A 25,933-nucleotide genomic window follows, 5' to 3' on the forward strand; every position below is an offset into this window, starting at 1 on the left:
ATTCAAACTGTGAGGCCCACAATGTTAGAAACTATATATGCTGCGGCCAATATGATTGTCTGTGCTAAATGTTTACACAAAGGTATTGCAACATAATATATAGCTAATCTAAAATTCATCATATGATTCCCATTTCCTGAATTTCAAAACAGCACACATATTCCTTAAATAAGACAATTTTCCCATTGACTTACAGGTTCCAGAAGGGAGTAGTAAATACAGAAGCCTGGTTTTGATGGCAGATACTCATCGGATCGGAATCGTATCCGGACTTGATTTGCCTTCGATATTTGTATATCTGGAACTACATTGGTGCCACACCATCGTCCAATAATTGCGCCATCACTTGGATCTTCAATTTCTACAAAGTCAAACCTAAAGAAGAGAATTACCCTTCAACAAAATGTGGCTTAAATGCAAATGAGCTGTATTTGAATTCAGCAAAATAACGGATCCTTCAATTTTGAAGCATTCTCCATTTTGAGGCCTGGAGATCACTGATGACAATATCATCCTACAAAGGCTTAACATGCTCAGAGCAAATTCCTCTCCAGTTCATTTTAATGGGCGGCATTAGTCAACTTCAAAAATTGGGACACGCTGTCAAAGCTTTTCCTCTTGCACCAATCAGGTCAGGCGTAAGAATGCCAAATTTCAAAGGGGTTAACAATTCATACATTAGTAGAAAAAGGTGCTGATTTGTTGGTAGGTGCTCTCTGATTAGTTCAGGTGCTGCATTGGAGAACACACCAAGGATCTATTGTTCCACATGCTTGTGGTTAATTAAAAAAAGGCATAATGCCTCGACATGTTCCTTTTGGTTGCAGAGGGCTGATCCCTGTTTATGAATATATGTGACTTCTAGCAAGCTTACAAACCCAACTGATAACCAATTGATTATTAGTCAAATATTTAGTTGATTGATTGACAAATCAACTCTGGTCAAGGCAATATACCAGATAACTATGGCCCCCCCAAGCTTTTGTTTAATTTTCATTAATGGGCCTAAAACTGCCACTTTCTGACCTAAACAATTGCACAATCTACCTCAAATTACTCGGGAAAAGTTATCTATTTTCTATTTTCCTTGACCAATCAAAGCCAACTTGCCAACTAATATGCAGAATAAATTTGGTATTTTTATATCTGTCCTGGTGAGTGTAAGATGAAAAGCTTCGATAGCATGTCTCTTTCTTTCAGCAATACTCAAGTTCTGTACTAACAAGCAACTCTTGAAATAAATGCCTTAATGCTGCAGTTTTAGTCAAGGAAAGCAGCACGGTAGCACAAATGGATAGCATTGTGGCTTCACAATGCCAGGGTCCCAGGTTCGATTCCCCACTGGGTCACTGTCTGCACGGAGTCTGCATGTTCTCCCCGTGTCTGCATGGGTTTCCTCCGGATGCTCCGGTTTCTTCCCACAGTCCAAAGACGTTGAGGTTAGGTGGATTGGCCATGCTAAATAGCACTTAGTGTCCAATAAGGTTAGGAGGGGTTATTGGGTTACGGGGATAGGGTGGAAGCGAGGGCTTAAGTGGGTCGGTGCAGACTCGATGGGCTGAATGACCTCCTTCTGCACTGTATGTTCTCTGTTCTATGAAAACCTGGGTCCAGAACGTCCGTGGAGTGGCAATCACAATCGGATTGCTACTGTGCTCCTTTTTTCCTACATTAGTTGGGTGCAGAACCTTCCTTGGGGCCAGGTGAGAAAAGTGCAGTGCAGTGGTAATAATAATAACAATAATAATAACTTATTGTCACAAGTAGGCTTCAATGAAGTTACTGTGAAAAGCCCCGAGTCACCACATTCCGGTGCCTGTTCAGGGAGGCTGGTACGGGAATTGAACCTGCGCTGCTGGTCTTGGTCTGCATTACAAGCCAGCTGTTTTGCCCACTGTGCTAAACCAGCCCGTTTACTGAGGTCTTCAGTGCAGGGCAACAAAGTCGGGGGTATGGCAACCAAGTTAACTTTTTAAGGCACCGGGTTCCATGAGGCATGTATGCTTAAAGGTTCCAGACACTTGAGAAGCCAGGTGTGTAATGTAATTGGGGAGGGGAGGGGTGGGATATGGCTGGGGGGGGGGGGGGGGATGAGAATGGAGGAAGCAGGTGGTCAGTAGAGGTGGGGGGTGGGGCGGGGGTGTTGGCTGGTCAGTGGGGGGGGGGGGGGGTTGACAGTGTCAGGTGCACAGCATGGGATTGGGTGGATTGAGGGGTCAGTCAGGAGATGGGTGGTAGTCAAGAGGGTGGCAGGGGCTGAGGGGCAGGCCGGTGGTTTGTCGCGGATAAAGAAGTAGTCGGGGCTGGGGCGGTAGTTAAGAAGGCGGAGAGTAGTCAGTGGATTGGGATGGTAGTTGGAAGGATGGGTAGGTACTTGGGGTGGAGGCAGTAGTCAATGCTATAGTTACCTAGGAGTTAAGTGGTTTTAATTCTAATATTTCCTGTATAATCATTCTGCGTAATCAGTTGGAACCATCCACAGTCTGATTTAAATCGGATGGGTCCCAGTGAAGGCAATTGCCCATCGGACGTTTGAACTTACCAAACAATTCCCATGCAGAATTTACATGGGGACATCGGTGGAGTTCCCCAGTGCACCTTCTGGTGTACCTCCAGGGTGTGACCAAGAGATTGGAAGATATGGGCTCTATTATAAAAACATTCAACATTTCTGATGATCACATCACCAAAATGCTGAATTCATCGTAGAATCTCTACAGTGCAGAAAGACGCATTCTGCCCAGCAAGCCTGCACTGACTCAAAGAGCACCCTACCTAGGCCCAATCCCCCACCCTATAACCCCATTGTGAACACTGAGGGACAATTTAGCATGGCCAATCCACCTAACCTGGACATGCTTGGACTGTGGGAGGAAACCGAAGCACCGGGAGGAAACCCACAAAGACACAGGGAGAAAGCGAAAACTCCACACAGACAGACAGTCACCCAAGGCCAGAATTGAACCCAGTTCCCTGGTGCTGTGAGGCAGCAGTGCTAACCACTGTGCCACCGTGCCACCGAAGAATTAAATATTGTTATATGCTAAAAAAGATTAATTGTTAAATCAAAATGTATTTCAAATGGACTTCGTAAATCATAAAGTATTATTATTAAAATGAGTAAGTTTCAGTCAAAAATAAGCAGGAGCTGCACTAATAATTTCGAGGTATAAGATAAATAATTCATGATTCGGTGATGAATGCAAGGTATTTTAAATAATTCATGTTAACAACTGGTTTACCAGAGCTCTAGCTGCTGGTTGTATCTTGGATTAATTGCTTGCTGAATTAAATGCCAGCACTAGACCAGAAAAAACATGGATGTGACGAGTATGACAGTGGAACAAAATGTCTGAGGACACTAAACGGGAATCAGCCAAATTGCCTCTCAAAATTCCAGATCACCTAGAGTTGTTATATGTGTTATACTCCACATTTGCCACCTTTTCAATCCATTCAGCTTGGGACATGAATCAGTAGCCTACAGAGAGCAAGACGCCCACTTAATATCGTGAAGGTGAGACCAAGCAATTTTAACTCAAGCTTTCATTTTTCAATTAATGACAGGCTGCTCGGCTGGACACACTGGCTGTGTGACATGCACAATTTCCCTCATGCTTCCAGAGACCTAATTTAGAGTGGAGTGCACCACCAGTGTCAAGAAGCATCTTTTTGCAAAACAATTAATTATCTCTTCTGAGCAAACACAAAACAATTAATCTAATTAATTAATTGACATTTCCTTAAAGGGGGCACTGTAGTACAATTGTCTCTTCAAAAAAACATTTTTGTCACAATCTCTTTTGAGTATCAATAAAAAAATAAACACATTAACAAATTAACAGCTCCTTAAAGGGGCACTGTAACAAAAGGGTAAAACTTGCAAGGAAATTAAAATAAATGTATTAAAATAATGTTATGGGCGGATGAAGCACACCAGTCCCTGCGGTGCCCACCAGTCATGGCAAGTATCTCTTTATATTGGCACAAGTAATTACCCAATGAGTGCTTCCAGCTTCACACACTAAATTTACACTCTTAAATTTCCTTCCATCTTTTAGTTTCACTTCCTAACATGGATTATTCATATCTCCAGATTACCTTCTGGTTCCCTGAATGTCTTGTTAAATAATAGCTGCTGGTACAAAACCACAAGCAAATATATTTAACTCCAGAGAATCTAGCCTTTCTAAATTAAATGCAAATAACATGCTTCTAAAGATTGGGGTATATTGTCGCAAACAAAGCCAAACATTATTGCTTATTCCTATTTGCCTTTGAAAAAATGGTGGGCCTTACTTTTGAAGTCTGCAGTCTGTGGTATCGTTTCTGGACTTTGGCCAAGCAAACATGAAGGGAGAAGTTCTAGATGTTATATCATCAAGTAACATATGGCCAGATATCATGTGATTAAACCTTACCGTGGCATGGTAGCGAGGAATTTGGCTAAGGGGGAGCAAGAATGAAGACTTGTTTTTCAGACTAAAGGGAAATATAGAGCACGATTTAGCGGAAAGATTTCTCAGTGTCATTTTGCACGTGATTGACTGGGTGTTTCCCGACGGCTGCGCTGGTGAGATCATGGCGCTTACTTAACAGCCCTCAGTATTGAAAATTAGCCCCCATGAGCTTCACACCAATACTGGCTGTCTCGCCATCTGATTGGCCAGACTTGTGCATTGCATTGGCAGCTCTCCGCTAACAAGTGGGAGCTGCTTTTAAACGCTCCCTCACAACTCATTCCCTGTCAGCACACTAGCATGGCAGTGCACAGGCCTGCTCCTCGCATTGGTGATGCCGACCTGGCGAGGTTTCAGAATGCCATGGATGCGAGATGGGACATCCTATTCTCCCGAGGGGGAGTTAGAGGGCCAGCAGCAGGGCCGCCATGCCACCTGGGAGGCAGTGTCAGTGGCCCTCAGTTCAGGCAGCGTGACCAGGAGGACCGCCGTACTGTGCAGGAAGATGACCGACGCCCTCCACTGAGCCGTAAGGGTAGGTAAACAGCAACTCCCGGCATCAGTCCCACCTGCCAGCCCCAACCACCCCCCTCCCCAACAAGTCAGCGCTGCCACCACGCACCCTTCCCACATCCGATCACTGTGCTTGTGCCCCAGCACACCCTGGCACCAACCAGTTCAACCCCTCCATGGCCAGGGGCGGTGCCCACATGTCACTTACCATAGACAACCCCCCCCCCCCCCCCCCGATGCACCGAGAGCACGGCTGACAATGCCCCCTCTCTGTCCCTGTAGAAGAAGTTAGCTCATAATAGGCATGAAAGGGCCCAGACGGGTGATGGAGTTCCAGATAACAGAGTCCTCACCCGTATGAGGAATGGGCCCTGGAGATTGCGGGATTGACCGGGGAGAGAGCAGTCACTGACAGTGAGGGTGGGCCAACGATGCAGAGGGGAGGATCCACTGCCCCTTCACCCAGATGACCTATCTCAAGAGAGTTGTTCATGTCAGACAAAATTATCCTTCCCTCTGACTGACCACATGTCCATTCTCTCCCAGGACATCCACTTGATGAACCGGCCCATCTGGGATTAGCCCCCCCCCCCCCCCCCCCACCCCTCTCCCCACCCACCCCCTTCAGAGGAGAGCTCCATGGAAACTACCATCGACGTGTCACAACTATCACCCCACCTTCCACCAGCGCAGAGACACACACCCCGGTGGGCAGCATTAGTGGGCAGGCTTGTTGGGCACAGCCTGGTGAGCACCACACAGTTGCTGATGCACATCAGGTGGAGGCAGGAATATCCAAGTGAGTCAGCAGTAAGAGGTCTGCTGGATCCCAGGACTCAGGTACGTCTCAGTCAGATGTCGAGCTTCTGGACAAAGTTATCCCAGAGTTGATGCAGTTGCTGGGCACGGCCGTGGGATTGAGGAGGAGATGTCAGTGACACTCGGGTGGGTGCACAGACTATTAGAGGAGTCCCAAAGGCTATGGTCGCAGGAGATGGTGCCAGAAATGCGCGAGACCAAGGCCAAAACTGGTAGGGTGGCGGGCGGCCACAGTGGAAAGCCTGGAGCTCAGGTCCTCCATAGGACGTCCGCCAAGGGAATTGAAGGCCACAGGGCACACAAAGCAGCAGGCTGCCTCCACGTCTGAGGTGCATCCTGGGGACACACCTAGACCCAGCATTAGAGCCCAAAATATTAAGAATCACTGAGTGAGCAGGGGGCACGATGTGTAGCTAGGTATAATGGAAATTGCAAATGTTCACCATGAAATCATATAACACCTGCTACACGTGCACACCGGGCATGCCAGCACCCCCACCTGCTGTTGCTCTCTACACCCACGACAACCGTCCCTGGGCACAGTGGTCCAAGATCAAATACTCCCAATGCAGACCCCATTTAGGTGATGTGCGAGTGCGCTGTCCGAGGAAAGACAGGAGTCAGACTTTGACATAACTGAGGAGCACCAGAGTGTCCCTCACAGTGAGTGATCAGCATCCTCCTGCCTTGTACATTGACCCACTGATAGAGCTTACAGAGGCCCATCACCCTTCAGTGATGTTACACAGACTCTGGGAGAGTGACACATGGTAGTCAGGATGTGGGGGGGGGGGGAGCTGACAGACAGAGACTCATCCTATGAGAAGAGGGCCAGAATGAGGGCCTCCCTGGCCCTCCAGGGACGCCGGACCCTTGCCACCACCTGTCTTCCATCCTCCACCTGCTCCTGCGAGTCCTCCCCAGGCTCGTCCTCCAGCACCTCCTAGACCGCCTCCTCAGATGAGGCCACATGTCCCTCTTACTCCAGGATGTTGCCCCGCTGCTGTGCTGTGGAGGGCACAGCAGACCACCACAGAGTGCGAGACCCTCTGGTGGGGGGTGGGGCGGGGTGTACTGCAGTGCACCACCAGAGTGGTCCAGGCATCAGAACCGCATTTTGGGCAGTAAGATGTGCCACTCAATGACAGCTGGGGTGGTAGCATTGGCCTCATTATATACATCTCTGACCTCCGCAATTACATCATCGACCAGGATCTCAGCCGGTACCCCTTATCCCCCAAGAACCAACCTGCCATCATGAGGTGGACACCGAGGATCTCAGAGTATCCTAGGATGTAGCTGTCATGCATGTCTCCTGGGAAGTGTGCCCACATATGAATGATCCAGAGATGGTGGTCACACACAAGTTATCTGGGCACCTTGGTGTGCTTGATCCATTTCAAAGTTTCTATAGTCAGCTTCCTGGCATCACAGGGCATCCGTGAACTCATGGATTCACTTGTGGGTTTTAGCTTTGGAAATGCCGTGCAAGTTCCGGATCGAGTCCTGGAATGCTCCTGTGACATAAATGTTCAGGGCTGCGGTAGCCTCCACGGCCTCCACGAGCCCGTTCCCCCTCCTCTTCGGGGTGCCAGGTCTGTGAGGACATGGCACGGGTGCCGTACTGTCTCCCTGCTGAGACGGAGTCTTCTGTGGCACATGCTGTCCTTCACCTCATCAAAAAACCAACGATGCCTGTACACCTTGGGCCGTGGCATGTGGCCCCCTCTGGGTCCCTCCTCAGCCTGAGGGGTGGCCGAGTCATCAGGGTGTGTGGTAGCCCCCTGCACATGGGGTACCGCCTCCAGCCTGCGTGGATGCTGCAGCCGCCTTCTCCAGCGTCTGGCCACCTGGGCTGCCACCAGCACCACGAGGGCAGCCGCTGCCGGGTCGACATCACCATCCATTTTGGGATCTGTGAGGAATTGGAGAAGGTGAGAGTCCGACAATCAGTGAGAGCTTCCACCCCTGGACCCTCACATCCCCCAAGCCTCCCCCACCCTTAACACGCCCCACCTGCACACTCACCCCCGGCCACAGGAGTAGCCCCTAGAACACAGGGGAAACATTAGGGAGATTGAGCTCAAGTGCTCTCCCCCAATCCGCACACTTACCCTCTGGTTGCCGCCGGGATATCCCCAGTGCTGAAGCCCAGCTCCTGAGTGTTTGACTGTTGGCTGCTGCCTCTGTGGTGCTGACGCCTCCACGGTTCAGACAAAGTGTCCAGGCCTCACAGTTTGCTTGGAATGTTAGGCAATAACACTCGGCCGAGAGATGGCACATGTACCCACGAGAAGCCACTTGAGAATATTTTGTTAATTAAAACAGTCAACAGTAACAAAAATTTAAAAATCAACAAAGTAACATTCCACATATCACACTGACCATTAAATAACAAGGAAACATCACAGTTCATATTGGTACCAACACAAAGCTGTATCAGCTAATTTTCACAAAAAAAACAAACACATGGTATCAACCCTCACAGGTTCCTCAACAGAAACAGGGGATAAGCCTGAGAATGTTATCATGTCCAGAACTTTGTTGTAGAAATGATCTGTCCATCAATGTGTTACTTGTTCCAAGTATCAGTGTCATTCTCCATCCAGGAGTCACAGCTGTGCAGGTCCTCCCACATGACCCAATCTCACCGGAACCAAATCTTGGCATCCACATATCCCACTGGTGCTCAAGGTGCAGTTGAATATCCTTCACTTCCAGCATGTTTAATCCACGGTGACGTGCCAGTTACATACAGCACTCATCACACCAGCAACAAAAGCATTAGCAATTTCTTCAACAGCATTAGCAGGTAGCTCATTTGGATCAATGTCATGCACCAGGTCCTGTCACATCTTCTTGCTTCAAACCGGATTTCCTTCTGGAGTCATAAGTCCCCCTGAGCCCGGTGTTCCAGGGCCCGGGTGTCTCAGAAAAAATTGGCCTTTTTTCCAGCTACAGAAAAGGAAGGAAACAGCAACAGCAGCCTCCAGGCATCTGCAGCCATCAGCAGGAGCAAGCAGCAAATACAACCTACAGCAGTGACGTGCTTACATAACTAACAAGGCCAATTCCTTATTAGCAATAGCCTTCAGCTGTGAAGCGGGCTGGCAGAGAGATGGAAGTGTACTAAGTGCGTTCTAATCACTCAAGCATGTGATTTCATCTCTTTGATGTGGGCAATGTTTACAAACATTGTGGTTTGACCACTTTGGCCACTGGAGTATGAAGGGATATGTATGGATCAAAGCTACCAGTGGTTTTTACGAGCTGTCAGTCACAAACCACAACTTGAAAGCCAGCAATGGATTGCAGATCGTAGATCCGTGGGAACCATACGCAGGCACAGCTACTCTACTTTGAAGATTGGACCCGTGGAGCTGCAAGGTAAGTATTGCAGCTATAATGCTTCCCACTGCCCATGTCTGGACTGCTCTCTAGCAGCGCCGGCCCTAGGGCTGCTGGCGCCCCGGGCAAGCTGAACTTCGGCGCCCTTCGGGGGGGGGAGGGGGGGCGGGCCCGAGGCGGGGGGGCGGGCCCAAGGCGTGGGGGCGGGGCCAAGGGGGGGCCGAGGGCGGACGGAGGGGGGGGCGGCCGGAGGGGGGCGGACGGGGCCGCCCTGGGGGAGGGCGGCCACCGCGCATGTGCTGGTTGGCACCGGCCCAACTGCGCATGCGCGGGACCCGAGTCTCTGGAGCCCCCTAGCACATGGCGCCCCGGGCGACTGCCCGAGTTGCCGGTGCCTTGGGCCGGCCCTGCTCTCTAGCTTTCAGACAGGGGTCTCTTTTCTGAGGGGCTCTTTAGTCAGGGGGTCCGGTGGGGAGTATCCCAATCACACGAGTCACTATGAGGAGGGTCTTCCTATTACCAGGGCCCCTGTGGGGGTCTCCCTATTATGCACGTGGAGGGGGAGGGGGGGGTGGTTGCCGGCTGCGGGACTCCGCTATCGGTCCGCATGCTCGAGATGGCAGCCCGATATTGGCATTCCTCCAGGAATGACTCGTATTCCATGCCATGCATAAATTTGCATGGCATGGAACAATGAATTTCATCCTCTGTTACGACCACATGGGAATCGTAAAACTGGTGCAATTCAGCTGTGGCGGGAGAACAGTTTCCCAAATGGAGAATCCAGCCCAATAAATAAAGGAGACCAAAACTGCTCACAGTACTCCAGATGTGGTCCCACCAATGCCTTGTACAATTGCAGCAAGACCTCTCTACTTTTATATTCCAACCCCTTTGAAATAAGGACCAACATTCCACTACGCTTCCTGATTACCTGCTGAACCGGTGTGCTGGCTTTTTGTGTTTTGTGCACACGTACCCCCAAATCCCTTTGTGTTGCATCTTTCTGCAGTTTTTCTCTATTTAAATAATAGGGGCAGCAGGGTAGCATGGTGGTTAGCATAAATGCTTCACAGCTCCAGGGTCCCAGGTTCGATTCCCGGCTGGGTCACTGTCTGTGTGGAGTCTGCACGTCCTCCCCCTGTGTGCGTGGATTTCCTCCGGGTGCTCCGGTTTCCTCCCACAGTCCAAAGATGTGCGGGTTAGGTGGATTGGCCATGCTAAATTGCCCGTAGTGTCCTAATAAAAGTAAGGTTAAGGGGGGGGGGTGTTGTTGGGTTATGGGTATAGGGTGGATACGTGGGTTTGAGTAGGGTGATCATGACTCGGCACAACATTGAGGGCCGAAGGGCCTGTTCTGTGCTGTACTGTTCTATGGTCTATAATACTCTGTTCATTTGTTCTCCTTTCCAAAATGAACAACTTTACCTTTTCCCACATTGTGCTCCATTTTCCAACAGTTTGCCACTGATGTAACCTATCAATATCTCTTGGCAAACTTTCTGTACCCCTCTCACAATTTGCCTTTCCACCTAAATATGGATCTCTGCAGGAAAACTCACTATTCGCTGGCTTTGGCAAACAACCCATCCATCACTTGTCCACTTTACTGTGAGCTGCCAATTGTGAGACCCTAGCTAGATATGGCTGCAACAAAGCCCTGGAACGATCCAGAGACAGGGGAGTTGATGGTGCTGATTTTGACATTGTAAACCCTGTTCGTGCCTCCAGAGAGCTGTCTCTTTCTCTGCTGCACAACTAAAGGTTGCCAGTGTTGTGGCTGGTCATCTTGCTTTGAGTCCAAGCTCAGACAGCATAAGCAGCACACATCCTGATGTAATAGACCAACGAAAGGCAAAAAGGTACTGCAAACGTTTTTTTGAAATATTTTTATTCAAGGCATTTTACATACACATGAAAATATCAGAAGACCGAACATCCACATGAACAAAAACCACAAGTTATCTCAAAGCGACCTGTCAGCAAAAGCACTGTGTACAAAATAATTCTCCCTGGCAGCTGTGAGCACTGAACCTTTCTTGGCATCTTTGCCTGAGATTGATGGTGGTCCCTCAGTTGCTGCTGTGTATTCACCTTGCTTTCACTGGTTATTCCCAAGAAGCAGAGAAAACGTGAACACACCATCAAAGTGAAAACAGTGCGGCAATATTGCTTTAATTTAGTAATGAGCGTGTACCGGTTGACAACCTGCCCGTTCCGGGAGGATGCGCACAGGACAGACACCGGTGGTCAATTGCGGAAGTTGGCAGGTTGGAGTTGCCTTCAGCCTTACATAAAAGCAAATTACTGCGGATGCTGGAATCTGAAACACAAGCAGAATACGCTGGAAAATCTCAACCCATCTCACAGCATCTGTGGAAAGAGAACAGAGCAAAGAGCCATCCAGGCTCTAAACATTAGCTCCATTCTCTCTCCACAGATGCTGTCAGACCTGTTGAGATTTTCCAGCATTTTCTGTTTTACACCAGCAATCTTACTGGTTTCAATCTGCCTACCTGCATCCAAACTAACAGGCTCTCCCGCATTAAAATCCAAACACCAAATGTCAAACTGCTGAGAATCAATTAATTACTTTTGAATTACTACAAAATTATTAAATTGGTTTGCCCCCAAAAATAAACACAAAGTTGCAAAGTTCACGATACGCGATTCAATGCCCTGCAGGCACCATGCCAATTTTGTCTGCTCATTATAATGACGTCTGCATGCAGACAGTGCCCTCGTTGCCAGCAGGCATAAGCTGGAAGCCCAAAGTCATAACTTTCCAGCACGTTTGCACTGTTAAGCCCACAATGCCTAAAGGGAGGTACTCCATGGAGCAGCAAGACACAGCAAGTGCTTGGAGTTCTTCGTGGAGTGAACCATCCTGGGAAAAAGTGAGGAATAGCACAACGTGGGATAGAGGGCTCTGATATTTTTGGACGCAGCACTGTGGGTGTTATTGGAGGAGGTAGGTTTAATCACTTCACAGAAGTGGTCAAAGTCAGTGAAGGCTTCTTCAAATGCTTTTCCCCCCACCAATTGTATCACTAGCTTGAGCCGCGCACCCTAATCAATCAAGCATTAACAATTTCTGTCAATCAGGACTCAAATTTATATTTTAAAAAGTATTTTTATTCCAAATTTTCAATATTTTTACAATTTACAACTAACATACCCTCCCCCCAACACATTAAGCCACCCCACCTCCCGGCCCCTCCCTCAGCAGTCAACGGTAACCAGGGGCGGGATTCTCCGGCCCCCTGCCGGGTCGGAGAATTGCCGTGGGGCGCCGTGAATCCGGCCCCCGCCGACTCCCGATGTCTCCGGCACCAGAGATTCGGCAAGGGCAGGAATCGCACCGCGCCTGTCGGCGCCCCCCCCCCCCAGCGATTCTCCGGCCCGCAATGAGCCGAAATCCCGCTGCTGTCCCGGTCCCGCCGGCAGGAATCAAACCACCTACCTTACCGGTGGGACCAGGCGGTGCGAGCGAGCTCCGGGGTCCTGGGGGGGCGCGGGCAATCTGGCCCCGGGGGGGTGCCCCCACGGGGGCCTACCGATCGGCGGGCGGGCCTGTGCCGTTGGGGCACTCTTTTCCTTCTGCGTTCGTCATAGTCTTCACGATGGCGGACGCGGAAGTGACCCTCTCCCCTGCGCATGCGCGGGGATGACGTCAGCAGCCGCTGATGCTCCGGCGCATGCGCAGACTTCCACCGGCCGGCGAAGTCCCTTCGGCCCCGGCTGCCATGACGCCAAAGGCCTTTCCCGCTGGTTGGCGGGGCGCCAACCACTCCATCGCCAACCACGGAGAAATCCACACCTTTGAGGCGGCCCGACACCGGAGTGGTTCACGCCACTCCATGCCGCCGGGACCCCCCCCCGCCCCGCCGGGCAGGGGAGAATCCCGACCCAGCTCTCCAAAATGCAAAATGAGCAAACCCCAACAATTGTAGAACCCATCACTCACCTCCCCTTCGAGCAAAGGTGGAGAAGCTGACTTCCATCCCAACAAGACCCGCCTGCTAGTAATCAGCAAGGTGAAAGTTAAAATATCTGCCCCCGCACCAGCCTGCAGTTCCAGCCGGACCAACACCCCGAATATGGCTTCTAGGGGACCAGGCTCCACATCCACAAGCAGAATGTAGCTGAAAAGCATCCCCCAAAACCTTTGCAGCTTTGGGCATGCCCAAAGCATATGTACATGGTTCGCTAGGCCCCTCCCACCTTGTTCACAGACATCCTCCATCCCCTCGAACAGCAGGCTCATGCTAGACATTGTAAGGTGTGCCCTATACATTATCATCAGCTTATCAGCCCCAGACTCGCACACAAAGACGAGTTGTTCACCCTCCGCAGCATGTTACACCACAATCCTTCCTCCAGCTCCATCCCCAACTCTTCCTCACACTTCGCCTTAACCCTCTCCATGGACACCCCATCCTCCTCTACATTCCTCCCGTAAATCACCAAGACAACCCTCCCTCTCCAACCCCACGCCGCCCTGCCCCCCACCCCCACCCCTGCTGACTGCCCCGCCTCCAACAGCGAGGCAGGCGCTATCAGGAAGTCCTTTGTCGCAAAGTCCCACACCTGCATATACCCGAAACGTTGCCACGCTCCAACCCAAACATCTCCCTCAGCTCCTCCAAGCTTGTGAACCACCCTCCCAGAAACAGATTCTTCTTCTCCTTATCCCCTTCTCTTCCCATTCCCGAAACCTCGCATCCATCCCCCCCGCAGTTCAAATCCATGATTCCCCACAATCGGTATCTCACCCCTCCCCCGACCCTGCTCACAACTGCCTCCAGGTCTTCAGCGCCCCCCCCCCCCCCCCCCCCGCCCCCCCGCCGCTGCCTGCCGTCCCCTCTGCAGCCATGATGTAGAGATGCCAGCGTTGGACTGGGGTGAGCACAGGAAGAAGTCTTACAACACCAGGTTAAAGTCCAACAGGTTTGTTTCAAACACGAGCTTTCGGAGCACTGCTCCTTCCTCAGGTGAATGGAGAGATATGTCTTAAGAGATAATAAATATCCCTTAAGATAAGAGATATGAAGAGAATGAAGACATACCTCTCCATTCACCTGAGGAAGGAGCAGTGCTCCGAAAGCTAGTGTTTGAAACAAACCTGTTGGACTTTAACCTGGTGTTGTAAGACTTCTTACTGTCCCCTTTGCAGTATCACCTTCCTTATCTTCGACACCTTCCCTGCCCAGACAAACGAGGAGATCAGCCGTCCACCGCTCTGAAAATGCCTTGGTCAAAAAGACCGGCAAGCACTGAAAGAAAATCAAGAATCGGGGTAAAATATTCATCTTTGCTGCCTGTATTTGGCACGGCAACTACAGGGAACGACTGTCCCACCTGAACAAGTCAGCCTTCACCCTCCCCACCTGCCCCCCCCCCCCCCCCCAGGTACCTGAGGTGAGATGCTGCCAAACAAAACAACACCACCACCCTAAATTCAATTTATACCCTGAAAATTTCCCAAATTCCTGAAGCAAACCCATTGGGCGGGATTTTCCCAATGGGAGTCTAAGTGCCGACGCCGGAGTAAAAACCGGAGTGTTTTATTCCGGCGTTGGCGCCCATTCCCAGACCCCTATTCTCCCCCCTCCGTGGGGCTAGTAGGGGCGTTGTGCGGTTTACGGGGGCGGGGCCTCAGCGTGGCGTCAGAGACCTAACGTGGAGCCTTGGGTCCCGCACATATGCAGTTGGGCCGGCGCCAACTAGCGAATGCGCGATTACTTCACGGAGTGCTCCAGCCCCTCACCAGGGTTCTAGGGCCGGTCGCAGAGGAGGTAGGCCCGTGGGTGGAGGGGGGGGGGAGAGAGGCCGGCACGCCAATCGGTGAGCCCCGATCGCGGTCCAGACCCCATCGGAGGCCTCCCCCGGGAACGGAGCCCCCCTCCCCCCCACAGGCCGCCCCCCAAGCCTTTGCGACAAGTACCCACCGGCAGCACCAGGTGTGGACAGCGCCGGCGGGACTCGGCCGTTTATGCGCGGCTGCTCGGCCCATTCGGGCCGGAGAATCACCACTCGCCGTTTGCAGCGATTCTCCAAGCGGCCCGGCGCAATTCGCGCAGCGCCCCAGCGATTCCCCCACCCGGTGGGGCAGGGGGCAGGCCATAATACTGCCCATTATGTCCCCAACCGAAAAGCTCGATTGCAGAACATGAAACAACAAATCATCTCCATTCAAGGACACCCGATGCTCCAACCCTCACTATCCCCTTCCAAAACCTCAGACCAATACAAACGGAAAGAGGGTATAGGCACCCCTGCCTCCTCCCCCGGTGCATTGCAAAATATCCTAAATTCATGTTATTCATGCACACACTCGCCATTGCCTCCATTTACAGCAACTCCATCCATGCCACAAACTTTGGACCAATCTCAAATTTCTCCAACATCGTCATCTAATAACTCCACTCCACCCGATCAAATAACGTCTCCGCATTGAACGCCACCACCACCTCCGTCTCCCTTCCCTCTGCTGAAGAAAGCACCTCATCACATTCAAAGGCAACTATCTGCCATTTACGACCCTTGTCTGGATAGCAGGCTAGCCCTTTAAGGCAGATCACAACAGAGGCCTTTAAATAGTGTTGTGGTAAGATTTTCATCCAGCTGCTGAACTCCAAAAACACAAGACTGGTGTCAGATTAGCCTGAATTTGTTGGAGCAATGTCTGTTCTGCATATTTCCAGTGAGATTAATTGTGCGCATGCTGATAACCTCACTAAAAGCGCATCAGGTAGAAGTAGCAGAAGCAGGACCATTTTGGTCCTGAGCAAAGGATGCTACCAAGCCTAACTTCACACTCATTCAATCTACAGCAAAGAATCAGGTCATTTGGCCCAACTGGTGCCTCCTGCGGTTCAGGCTCCACAAGGAAACTCATCCTAGCTTTACTCATCTAACTCCATTGGCCTTTTTTCCCTCATTTTTCCCTCATTTACTTATCTAATGTCTCATGAAATGCATGTATGCCATTTGGCTCAACACCACCTGGTCACAGTGAGTTTCCCATTCTAACCCAGGCATTGTCAAACTTGGGGGCGTGACCCGCGGGTGGGTCGCGGGCGGACGTCAGGAAGGTCGCGGAGCCGTCTGTCGCAGCGCTCCCGATTACCCAAATCCACGCGCAACAGCTGCAGCAGCCGGCTTTTAATAATGCCAGCTGTAAGCGGCCTTCAAAATGGCCAGGAACAGATAAAAAGATTTGGCCGCACTGCACATGCGTGCCCGATCATCGGTGCGCAAAACTAAAACCGTATTTTTTTCATATGGTCGCAGCCTTTTTTTTCCAAGTTCGGGGGGGCTAAAGGGACCATTGGGCCTAAAGGGACCCAAAACCATTTTCTTAATTTTTGTCAGCAACAAACAAGGTAAGAGGAAATGGTGGGTCGTGAAAATCTACCGGTGTGGGTCGCGCAGGTCGGCTGGTTGGGAAAAATGGGTCCCCGGAAAAAATAGTTTGAAAAGCACTGTTCGAACCAATCTTTGGGTAAAGATGTTTCTCACTGAATGTCCACTGGCTTTACCAGTGGCCATCTTGTTAAGCATAGATGAATAGATGAGACTGCATTGAAGGACACGTTTCTGCTTCCACATTACCTGTGGCAGCTTTTTGAAAGAGTTCTCCATTTAGTTGCCCTTCTGTGCTCACTTTCCACACCCCAGCAACACTTTTCTTTTCTATTATTTATCCAATTCTCTTTATTTTTTACAAATAAGGGGCGACTGAGTGTGGCCAATCCACCTATCCTGCACATCCTTGGGTTGCGGGGGTAAGACCCAGGCAGACACAGGGTGAATGTGCAAACTCCACATAGACAGTGTCACAGGATCGAAGCTAGGTCCTCGGCACTATGAGGCAGCAGTGCTAACCACTGCGGCACCGTGCCACCCCTACCCAATTCTCTCTTGAAAGTACGTCCCAGATCACAACAATTCACAATATAAGGACACAATCTACCCAAATGTGAACAGGGTCCCATAATAAGCGTGTTTAGCCGGGTATTCCCCGGCGCTCAGGGTGTCTAGAAACTCCACGTTATCAAATCGGACTCTATTTCCATTTGGGTAGATTCAGGGGCTCAGCAGAGAACCCCCTGATGAGGCCACACTTAGTCCCGTTTTCTTCACTGAAGAACTCCCCTCGCCGGAACTCCTCAGTGCAAAAGCAGACTGGGATGCCATTTAAAAATGACGGCCCTATCTCCCTGTCGAGTTGTTCACCCTGGGGTAACACGGATTGCAGATGATGCAATTAACTGATCAAGTATACACCAAACGAAGGTGTTGGTTCAATATGAGATTTATTGAACTCTAGTAATGAAACACACAGCTGTCTGTGGGTTGACTTTCTACTCCCCTGAGTAAACTAAAGTTGACTATCTAGACCAGGCTAGCTCTGATCCACGTGTAGGAGGTGTTGAATGATTTGTACACCCTGACTATCACTATAGCTATCACCAGTGGAAAGAGGCAGAGTGCTGATGCCTCGTGTGTTTTATAGGTGTCATTCCCCCTCTGGTGTCCTGTCTTGTGATTGGCCGTGTTCTATTCTGTATGTTGATTGGCTCACCTGGATGTCTGTCACTGCCTGCTTTTACCTCATGATGTGCATGGGTGCATATTATGACACTCATGACCCCCCCAATGTGACCCTAGAATCCCCCCGAAAGCCCCAACTCACATATAAGGGGTCCTCAGATCCCCACCCCCACCCCCGCATCCACACAAGGCACACCGGGTCCATTCCCAGTCATAGAATTCACATTGCGAGGTCTCGCGAGATCCTAGAAGAGGGATCTCCCGGCTGTGCCGGGCTGCCTTTCAATTGCTGTCCCTTCTGCCACTGGAAACAGTCGGTCTTTATTTAATTGATCAAAACTATTCACAATTTTGAAGTTAAGTCTTTCATGCTTGGCAGCATTTTAGTGAAGCTGCTCTGCATCCTCTCTAAAAGTTAAACATTGTCTGAAGTATAATACCCAGAACTTGCAAAAATATCCAGTAAATTATAAAGATTTTGCTCAATGCTTTTGAACTTTATGGAAGTAACCCCCCAAAACAGGTGTCTTTGTTTGGATTAGATTATAATGTAAAGAGTTTCAAAGCTGAACTCAAACATGCCCACTTCCGATTTTAACAGCAGAAAGATGAGGCGTGAAGGAAATAGGCAACGGGCTCATTCTCAGGAGGCAGATCTATCACTTAATTGTTTTAAATACACTACATGCATGAGCTGGGCCTCAGGAAACCATACAGCTGAAAGGAGATGAGGAATGTTCAATGGAACAGGTAACTGTCACAAGCTACTTTGTTAACCTCCCTGGCGATCAAATCCCCCATCTCTGCCTTCACCACCACATGATCCACTGCCCTCCTAATGTCCTCCCCGGCCTGCCAATTCCTTCATGGCCACTCCCAACCTATTTTTCCCATGAGCCACCCACTGATGTCCCCATGATGCTTGGGCTCTCCTGATCCTTCCCATTGACTTCCACCATTGTTCTTTGATCTTTCTCGGCACCCTCAGCATTTCTCAAATCCTCCAAGCACAACTCATCGATGTACCCTCATCCCTTAATCTCTCAGCATCTCCCCACCAATCATTCCCCCAAAACCCTAATCCCTCTGGACCACACTGCCAACCTCCAACTGCCTGACCCAGAATCACTCCAGACCCGCTTGCAAAATTCCCCGAAGCCTAGATTTCACGAGCAATTCACCCCTCTGACTTTCTGCCAAAGCTTGATCCTTCCAGGTACCTCCCACATTGATTCCCAAGCTCCCATTTCTCCGGAACATACCTGCCTGTGTCCCCCCAATCCACGTGCCCACTGATATCGCCACCCTGGCCCCCGATCTCTCCCTCCTAGCTCTACGCTCCCAATCTGCAGACTGGTAGATCCAGGACTGCCTGATAGCCATCTAGTCTTTCAATTTAGTTGCCTGCAGTCCTGAGCGGATTTCAAAAATGGCAAATTAGGTCCTTCCAATAATTGTAACAGAATCCGAGGGAGATCCGAACTTCTGGATTTCCTAACTATTTAAACTATATTCCAACCCCACTATACCCTCCTCCCCACCCCATATTGCACCCAAGTCAAAGATCCCACATGCAGTTTTAACAGCCCCCTCAACTTGTCCTACCACGTCAAAGACTTGTCTACATATCAGATAAACGGTCGCTCTGTTCCTGTATCCCTTTAAAATTGCATCATTTAATTTATGTTACTCCTCCTCATTCATCCAACGAAAAATAATCATTTCACCTATTAGGGGTGCATTAGTGTTTGTTGAGAAATATTGCTCCATGACTGGAGCACGAGTGCATCAAATTATTCGATGATGTCCACATAAGGCAGTTTGAACATTCACCATCACTGATGCAGATTCAGGATACAGTTGTGACAAGTGGGGGGGTTTATGAGGTAGGACAGCGCAAAGCAGACAGTAGTTTTTCGGTCATGTGCTCACCTCAATGGAAGTGAAACGTTCAGTCTAGAACAATGGCAGATCCACTACTGTACACCTGACCATCTTGAATTTTTCAGAAGTGCTGCGATAGCTTGGAGAAGGCACAGGTAGGTGGTGGGTGGTATTTGGGACTTGGATCTGCCTCGTGCTGCCTGAATTTCACAGATGGCAGCCAAAATTCCCATCAGTCTCGCCACTGATAGCTCCACACAATCGAATGCCTGCAGAAATCAGCTATTTTGGAGAAGCAGAGATTCTTAATCATTATCACCACCATTTACATTCCCTTTGTCTTTTTTACCATGTCATCTTTGTCAATCTCCACCAATCGCTGGCCCTCTATCCAGCCCCACTTCTCTAGCCCCACTCCTCCCCCAACAAGAGTAAAAATGTCATCCTATTTCCAGTTCTCGCTACCTTTGACAAAGTCATCCAGACTCAAAACATTAGCTTCCTTTTTGCTCCACAATTCCGCTCTTGGGTGACTGTGTGGAGTTTGCACTTTCTCCAGTAGGTTTCCTCCGGGTGCTCCGGTTTCCTCCCACAGTCCAAAGACATGCAGGTTAGGTTGATTGGCCATGCTAAATTTCACCTTAATGTCCAAATATGTGGGGTTATGAGGTTACGGGGAGGGCAAGGGCCTAGGTAGGGTACTCTTTCAGAGGGTCGGTGCAGACTCAATGGGCTGAATGGCCTCCAACTGCACTGTAAGAATTCTATGATTCTACGACACAGATGATGTCAGACCTGCTGAGATTGTCCAGTATTTTCTGTTTTTGTTTCAGATTCCAGCACGCGCAGTAATTTGTTTTTATAAAGCATGTTCAACTGACCTATTATTTCTACCCTTTTTCCTTGTGCAGCCCTTGTAAAGCCCATGGCTTTAAGTTTGTGAAGTGAACATTCCTTTACTTAGACCATTACTTTGATCATGTAGCAGTCTCTTGCTTTTTATGGAACTGTTCAACCTCAAAACATTTCCTCTTTGAACAGAGTATTAGTTGTTCATCCCCTTTGCTGAAATGCTTGCTTACCTTTATGTTTTCAGATACTGAGGCCTCTGCTATATTTTTCCTGCATTTTCTGTTCTTGTTTAAGATTTCGGTGTTTATTGTTATTATTTGGATTTGTAAAACCTGAAATGGTTTGTATTGAATAGTGCAATGCTTTAAATCGAATTGCAATTTGAAGATATCAATAGTGCTTTTGGCACTTACATACAGTAAAGCTTGTGTGCTGGGAAAACAAAGTCCAGAAATTAAAGTTTCCATCATAGCAAACAAATGTTGAACACCGATACAGCGTTTCTCGGTCTGCTATTTTAACCCAGGGACTCACCCATTTATTTACGCATTAGCAATCAACTGATATCACCAACAGCAAGTTCTTTGACTTTATAACATAATAAAAGATCATAAACCTTAAGTGTGAAGTGTGTCATCCACTAATGTAGCACATTGTTACATTGATAAGTTTACATTGATAAGTTGTACCATTTATATACAGTCACATGGGTTCAATGCGCACTTTAAATGAGATTACAATTCATAGAATTTACAGTGCAGAAGGAGGCCATTCGGCCCATCAAGTCTGAACCTTCAACAGAGTACCCCACTTAAGCCCACGCCTCCACCCTATCCCCGTAAGCCCACATACCCTTTTGGACACCAAGGGACAATTTATCATGGCCAATCTACCTAACCTGCACATCTTGGACTGTGGGAGAAAGCCGGAGCACCCGGAGGAGACCCACGCACACATGGAGAGAAAGTGCAAACTCCACACCGTCACCCGAGGCCGGAATTGAACCCTGGACCCTGGAACTGTGAGGCAGCAGTGCTAACAACAGTGCCCACCGTGCCACTCCGTGAAGTAGTTGAATTGAAGTAGTTGGCCCCTTTAAGGGGAGTATATCAAGAGGGTCATGTGACCCCCATAACCCAATAGGAATTGAGCGCAGGGATCTTGGTGCAGAGTGGATAGTCAGTCTATTTGCTGCAGTGGTACTCTGGTCCTGCTGCAGTGAATGGGAGGTTTGGCTGAGTGCCAAATTCTCCGTCCTCGCGAGCAGTGGTAGCGGGCGGACTCTCAATGCAGAATCCCAGTCTGTGTGTAAATAACGTTTTTAAATAAACCATTATAATTCATAATACATGGGCAGTACGGTGGCACAGTGGTTAGCACTGTTGCCTCATGGTACCGAGGTCCCAGGTTCGATCCTGGCTCTGGGTCACTGTCCGTGTGGAGTTTGCACATTCTCCCCGTGTTTGCGTGGGTTTCGCCCCCACAATCCAAAGATGTGCAGGGTAGGTGGATTGGCCACGCTAAATTACCCCTTAATTGGGAAAGATTAATTGGGCACTCTAAATTTTTTTTTAAAATTAATTACACATACTAACTGGTGGTCGCCAACCCTTCCGATGTCATGCGAAAGGGACAATGCTGGAAAATCTCAGCAGGTCTGGCAGCATCTGTAGGGAGAGATAAGAGCTAACGTTTTGAGTCCAATGACTCTTTGTCAAAGCTTTGACAAAGAGCCATCGGACTCGAAACGTTAGCTCTTTTCTCTCCCTTCAGATGCTGCCAGACCTGCTGAGATTTTCCAGTATTGTCCCTTTCGTTTCAGATTCCAGCATCCGCAGTAATTTGCTTTTATCCTTCCGATGTCATGATATGTACTCATGCACATAATGAGATACAGACAGGCAGTGACAGACACCCAGTACAGCCAATCAACACACAGGACAGAACACAACCAATCACCAGGCAGAACACTAGAAGGTGGTCTCCCACTATAAAACACATGAGGCATCAATACCCTGCCTCTTTCCACTGGTGACAACTGGAGTGACAGTCAGGGTGTATATATCAGGAAGCACCTTCTACACGTGGCTTAGAGCTACTCTGGTCTAGTTAGTTATAGTAAGCACGCTTAGGTTAGTAGAGTGTCAAACCCACAGTGAACTGTGTGCACTGCTTAACAAGTTCAATAAAGCATGTTGAACCAACACCAAAGTTTGGAGTCTATTTCAAGTCCAACTGTTTCCAGTTGCAATCTGTGTTACCCCTGGGTGATTAACACAAAATCCTTTACTTCAGCAATCTTATCCACAATACTGTGGGAAGTAGTGAGCAGAAACCAATAACTTCCTCAAAAGAAAGAACAGGATAAAATACAAATTCCACATGTTCTCCCCGGTTCTTGCACTCAATTAAACTCCAACCAGATGTAGGGCAACAGAAGCCTCAGAACCAGTTTCCCTCCTGTATTTCTGGTTGCATTTTGGAGGGTGGGGCCAGAGGGGTTGATGGCAGAAATGGGAAAGCAGATGAGGGATCGTTGAAATAACAGCATGCCAGAAGTTGGCTGACTGCTCTAACAATATTTTACTAAGGGTGCGATTCAGCAGCCACGTCGAGATTCGCAACGCTCAAAACGTCTCGTGATATTCAACAGACTCTCACGTGATGTCATGATCTGCATCAAGCTCTCGCTGGGCGAAATCCAGGTATGCATATGGAACCATTAGGCTCATTTAAATATGCATTCACCAGATTCTCCTGGGGCCTTGGATTCACCGGCCATGCCTGAGACCTCGCCAGGGCACCATTTAGTACTGGTCCACACAAACGTGGACCAGACTAAACATCATCTGGGGGGGGGTCTCCTAGGCTATTGGAGATACCAGAGTGGTTGGGCATTGGGCAGGGTGGCACCCTGGCACTCCTGCTGGCACCTTGGCACTGCCAGCCTGGCACCTAGGCACTGCTACCCATGCACCCTGATGCCAGGGTGGCACTCCATGGTGCCCAGGTGGCACTTCCAGGCTTGCAGAGGCACTGACAGGGTCCGAGGCTGGCAGTGCCAAGGTACCAGGTTGTCCGTGCCGGGGTCGGGCCCAGGGGGCTTTGCTGATAAGAGGTGGGGTTAAGGATGCCGGGGACCCCGGAAACGGTGGATAGGATGAAGTGTGAGGGGCCCGGGGGTCCCAGTGGGGACGCTAAGAGGAGTCAATAAATCAGGGCGGCCTTAAAAATGGCGCACCGATCTGCGAATAGTCTTCCAGCAGGAAATTACTAAAGTGCCATCTCGATAGGGTGTTCCTCGCCAAGACCAAAAATAAATGGCTAGTTGCCTTTGAATAGCGGGGTCTTTCCCGGCACTGCAGACATCGAGAGAGACACCCTGCTAAACATGCCCAAAACCGGACAGAATCGTGCCCTGTATATAACTTTAGTTATTGGTAAGGAAATGCTGTTGTAATATTATTTCTGGCCTAAGGTAGTTTTAAAGGCATTTATTTTAAAAATTCAGAAAATACAATTACATGAAACTCACGAAAGGTCAAAATAGAAACATAGCTAATTAATTACACACATTTCTGAACAATGTTTGCCAACTGAGAAACTTGGCTACATCAGCAAAAGCCCTACTTACAAAGTAGGGTTCAACCTCAAAAAGACCGTTAATCATGGTTAAGAAAGCGAATGTATTGCCATGATTGCTCAAGTCTTTGACAGTAAAATAAATACAGTAGGATGTTCCCTTGTTTGTAACCATGGGGATTAGTTTTAATATGTGTATCAGGTTTACAATTTTAAAACTTGCAATAAGATCATGAATGTGTTGCCAATTTCATCTTTTGTACATTGATTCTATGAACTGAAAATTACACGACAAACATTCAGCCTATACACAAGGCAAGATTTTGCAGATGATGTGGAATGTTACCATTTCCCGAATATCTTACATTATGTTTGGAAGGTGCCATGCGCCAACATTTATGGATGTTATGCAGGGCACGTATGAAAGAGTAAAAAATACGGGGGAGGAATTTAATACAGTCACAATCACCAGAGAGTTAGTTTTCGGCAAACTAATGGGGTTAAAGCTGATAGGTCTCCTGGACCTAATGGTTTTGATCTTAGGATGTTAAACAGAGATTGTGAATGCATCGATAGTAATTTTCCAAAAAACCTTGGATTCTGGAACTGTGCCAAAGGATTGGAAAATTGCCATTGCGGTGCCCTTGTTCAAAAAGGGAAGGAGGTAAAATGCAGGAAAGTACTCTAACTTCAGTTATTGGAAAATATTAGAATTGATTATTGAGGAGAGACTAGCAGTGTATTTGGAAAGTCAAAACCTGGTCAAGCAGAGTCAGTATGGTTTCATGAAGGGAAAATCATGTCTGACAAATTTACTAAAGTTATTTGAAGAAGTATCAGCCAGAGTAGATAGAGGAGATCAAGTCAATGTTGTATATTTGGATTTTCAAATGGCATTTGATAAGGTGCCACACAAAAGGCTTCTCTGCAAGGTAGGGGCTCATAATGTTGGAGATAATATTCTGGCATGAATAGAGGATTGGCTACTAACAAGAAGCAGCCAGTCGTGATCATGGGGGTCTTTCTTAGGTTGGAGGGCAGTAATCAGTGGAGTGCTACAGGGGTCAGTGCTGAGATTGCAGTTCTTCACAATAAATATTAATGATTTGGAGGAAGGAACAGTGTCCTGTGGCCACATTTGCAGGTGGGAGGAAGGCGGGTTGTAAGGAGGATATAAATAGCTTCGAGAGAGATATTGCCAGGTTAAATGAGTGGGAAGTATAACGACAAGGGGAGTCCAGCGAGTTCACGGGGAGACGATTATTCAGCTTTACAGCGGCAGATAAATCGGGCCCGGTTAACCGGGCACTTACTCCTATCTCTCGGCTACTCCCATCTCTCAGCTACTACAGAGGCCAACCTATTATACAAATGCTGGTTAATTCCCGGTACAATCAGGACAAGGGAACAATCATCCCCAGCTTGATGAACCTCTTGCACGTTATTGCAGGAAGAAAATTGGCAAATGGAATTTAATGTGGGAAAATGTGAGATTGTTCATTTTGGAAGAAAGAAAGAGAGAGAAGGATAATTATTGTTGAAATGAAGAGAGAAACTGCAGAAAGCCATAGCACAAAGGGAATTGGGGGTACTTGCTCATGAAACCCAGAAAGCTAACACACAGCTGCAGAAGTTAATAGGGAAAGCAAATGGAATGCTGGCTTTTCGTTCAAGGGAGCAGGAGTATAAAAGTACGGAGGTGTTGCTCGACTGTACAAGTTACTGGTCAGGCCACATATAGAATACTGTGTACAGTTTTGGTCCCCTTCCCTCATCATTGAAGGCAGTAATGGAAGGCGTTTGCTAGGACGACCCTGGGTATGGAGGGGCTGCCATAAAAGGAAAGATTAAGCAGGGTGGGTCTGTGCTCCTTGGAGTTCAGAAGAATGAGAAGTGATATAATTGATACATATACG

General features: G+C 48.7%; 1 protein-coding gene across 1 annotated transcript in view; it reads right to left on the reverse strand.

Annotated features, from left to right (window-relative positions):
• Window positions 1–25,933, reverse strand: part of pdgfc (platelet derived growth factor c) — a 429,023-nt gene that overhangs the window by 196,619 nt on the left and 206,471 nt on the right. The window contains exon 3 of the mRNA XM_038792293.1: window positions 195–375. Coding sequence (XP_038648221.1) covers window positions 195–375 — 181 coding nt within the window. The remainder of the gene's footprint in view (window positions 1–194; window positions 376–25,933) is intronic.

Source organism: Scyliorhinus canicula, chromosome 3 (assembly GCF_902713615.1).
Source record: "Scyliorhinus canicula chromosome 3, sScyCan1.1, whole genome shotgun sequence".
Lineage (NCBI taxonomy): Eukaryota > Metazoa > Chordata > Chondrichthyes > Carcharhiniformes > Scyliorhinidae > Scyliorhinus > Scyliorhinus canicula.